Raw genomic sequence first — 3228 nt, 5'->3', positions numbered from 1 at the left:
AACTCACAGAGATCCGCCTGCCTCTGCCTCCCGAGTGCTGGGATTAAAGGCGTGCGCCACCACCACCCGGCAGAGGACTGTTATCTTTTAATTAAAAAATGGGTTTTTTTTTGTAGTATTTTTGAAGTATTGGGGATAAAACTCAGCGCCTTGTTTGTACCCTACTAGGCAAGTGCTCACTTGGTCAGCTACATCTCTACCCAGATCACTCCTCCTGAGGAAGGAGATGCAGTCTTTGTGGAGGTCAATCAGACCTGCTCCTGAAGGCCCCCAGGCTACTGCTCTGAGGAAGGACAACAGCAGAACATCCCGAAGCCTAGTTGGAAGTCTGAGGACCATGACATCTCGCTGAGCAAACCTCCTGTAAGTTCACATGCTTGTGAAAGACTTGTTCCACTGGAAAGTCTGCAGCAAGTCAGGAAACCACAAAGAGCTCTATAAACCGGACTGTGGGTTTAGAGATTAGCTGATTCAGAAAGATGAAGACAGGACGCTGAGCTTATGTAACAGTTCGTTCTCTCCATGTTCATGCTGCCGTACAGCATCCTGCTCTGAGGGAGACAGGCTGGAGAGACCTATCTTTACCCCTTCCTTTCATCTCCTGGGAACCTGGCTACATTTTGATGTTGTTCCTCCTAGTTCCTTGATATGATGGAGAATCTGATTATTGTGCACTGCAGCTGCCTACTGGAGAGCTTCAGAGGGGAGGTAAAATCCTACAGACCGAGTCCAACAAGTCTCTGTAAGTGCTATCTCCAGATTTCCTTTAGTTAACCAGATCTGAGCTTCCACTGAAGGTCTTTTCGTCATTAAGTAGGGTCAAAATATTCCTTTGGCAATTTCTGCAAGACAGGAGACATGCACAGAGGTCTATTCCTTTTGGAGGCCACTATGCTAGGAAACAAAAACTCAGGTAGGGCACAAACGCAGAATAAGAAGCCAACCTAGGGCTGGAGTGGGGCTCGCAGTAGAGCAGGCTGCCCAGAAAGCACAAGGTCCTGCTTGTCTTTTTGTTTGTTTTTAAAGCATTGGATTTGATCTCCAAGACTATATGAATGAATGAATGAATGAATGAATGAATGACTAAAAGCCTTAGTTGTAAAATGATATCTTAGGTTTAAAGTTAGATGACAATTCTGTGCAGTTACCCTCTACCCCCTTAATCTCAGCAGCCAGGGATGACCTTGAACTCCAGTTCCTGCCTCTGTCTTCCAGGTGCTTACGATTAGTGGTTGTGTTACCACGCCTCGCTATGTAATACTCGTAAATAGAACACAGGAAGTTCCTATGTTCTCACACTTTAAAACTTAGGATTCCTATAGTAGCCGTTTTGATGTCTCCTCCTCAGTCCATTTCCTCTAGCTGTACTTGCACGGGAAGTGAGTTATTCAAGAAGGTTAGACTGGGAAACCGAGTAATTCAAATCAAGAAAACCAACCCTGAAAGGGCAAAAGGCACCTGACACAGTCGTGCCCGTTTTTCTGTGCCAAACTTTATAGAAAAACAAAAAGCAAAATCAAAGTATCACATGAATGAACAAACTAAGTAGATCTGAACAGCTGGGGAGGCGACTCTCTCCCCACTCACACTGCTCAAGTCCCACAAAGTAGTGCCTTACCTAGGATGTTAAATTTGGAGAAAAACGAAGGAGACTTGAAATTGAGCAGTGGCAGGAGGAGCCCTATGAGGTAGAACGGCACTGTCCTGGACTTATCCCACCACTTCTCAAACTGCTGGACTTGGGTGTCATTGTAGAAAACCATGGAGCTGTTGTCAGGATGGCCACTGCTCCCAGCGCTTGGACAGATCACTGCAAAGGCAAACAAACGCCACGTCAGAGATCGGACGACCCAGGTCAGAGAGTCACTGTGCCCAGGGCTGCGCCTGCTCAGCTGTTACACCAACTTCTGGAAAGGGTTATAGAGGAGCCTTAGGAATCTTTCACCTGAGTATAAACAGTGAAAGGGAATAAGAAAAAACCACTTTTGAGGTAGCATACCCTTGTATTAGGAACAAGAGAAAGATCCCATAAAGTCCCATAAAATGTTCCTTGGCCCGACTGTTGGACAGGAAATATTGGGCTTATGGTCACCTCAGTAATATGAGATGTACCATGCAGGTATAGTCACTACCATATCATATCTTTGTACGGTAGTAATGACCATACAAAGGCCAAATGACAGGCTTTTTCTCTTAAAAATTTGATTAGCTTTATTATTTGTGTGTGTGTATGTTCATCATGGCACATGTGCAGAGGTCAGAGGACAATATGTCAGAGTCCGTTCGCTCCTTCTACCATGTACGTCTTGGGACTGAACTCAGGTCATCAGGTGTGGTGGTAAAATGCCTTTGCTTATTGAGCCATTTCACTGACCCCCTTTTTTTCTTTTTTAATAAGAAAAAAATCTATGTGTTAGGGAATTAAAAGCAGAAATCCCCGATCACCAGTGAAAAACTGAAGAATTTGGAGTTTAACAATCCAAAATGATTCAGTTACCCCACTTCCGGCAGCCTAAGAGTCTGTTAACCTCTGAGAACAGGGAGTCTGGAGAAAGAGATTGTCCTCTCTCTGTCTTCGCCTCTTCTTCTCTTTTAGCATTTGTTTATTTGTAACTTGTCTGTTATGCATTTACAGGCCACAGTCGAGCAATTCCTCCTTCAGCCCTGGGGTCCGGGGGTCAAGCTCAGGCTGTTGGCCTGTCACCCTCTGAGCATCTCACGGGCGTATTTCCATGCTCTTTTTAGTCTTATTCCTTTATGGTGCCAACGCTCGAACCCAGAGCTTCCCACATGCCATGCAGACGCACTACCGCCAAATCACACTCAAGCATTTATTTTCAAAATAAATCTATTTTGAAACCTACCACCAATAATTGTATAGCAACCTAGGAATATAAGAACAATTTTTCCCCAACCATTTACCTAACTTGGAGTTATGCATTCTATTTTCAAATCATTTTGGGAGCAGGATTGGGGACAAGGAAACAAACTGAATTCCACACTACTTACCAGGGTTGCTGTCATTGGTTCTCAGTATAGTGTCAGTGTCATTAATGTGATGAATGAAATCTAAAAGACATAGATAGTTACACAATGAATGAACCATGTCAGGTCCCATCACCACCTAAGGTCTTCTGTTCATAAAAATGGTTATTTACTGTATATAATATTTTTGAGTATACTGACCCCAGACTATTTCTTTTTCTTTTTCTTTTTTTTTTTTTTTTT

At 43.6% G+C, this 3228-nt stretch overlaps 1 protein-coding gene across 1 annotated transcript in view; it reads right to left on the bottom strand.

The window, feature by feature from the left end:
* Slc38a9 (solute carrier family 38 member 9) overlaps positions 1–3228 on the bottom strand; it is a 90146-nt gene that overhangs the window by 26551 nt on the left and 60367 nt on the right. The window contains exons 8-9 of the mRNA XM_005356803.2: positions 3010–3069; positions 1619–1810 (exon numbers count right to left, since the gene is read on the bottom strand). Of these exons, the coding sequence (XP_005356860.1) occupies positions 1619–1810; positions 3010–3069 (252 nt within the window). The remainder of the gene's footprint in view (positions 1–1618; positions 1811–3009; positions 3070–3228) is intronic.

The sequence above is a fragment of the Microtus ochrogaster genome, chromosome 19 (assembly GCF_000317375.1).
Source record: "Microtus ochrogaster isolate Prairie Vole_2 chromosome 19, MicOch1.0, whole genome shotgun sequence".
NCBI lineage: Eukaryota > Metazoa > Chordata > Mammalia > Rodentia > Cricetidae > Microtus > Microtus ochrogaster.
Note: the sequence above shows the minus strand (reverse complement) of the source record. Positions and strands in the feature narration are given on the sequence as shown.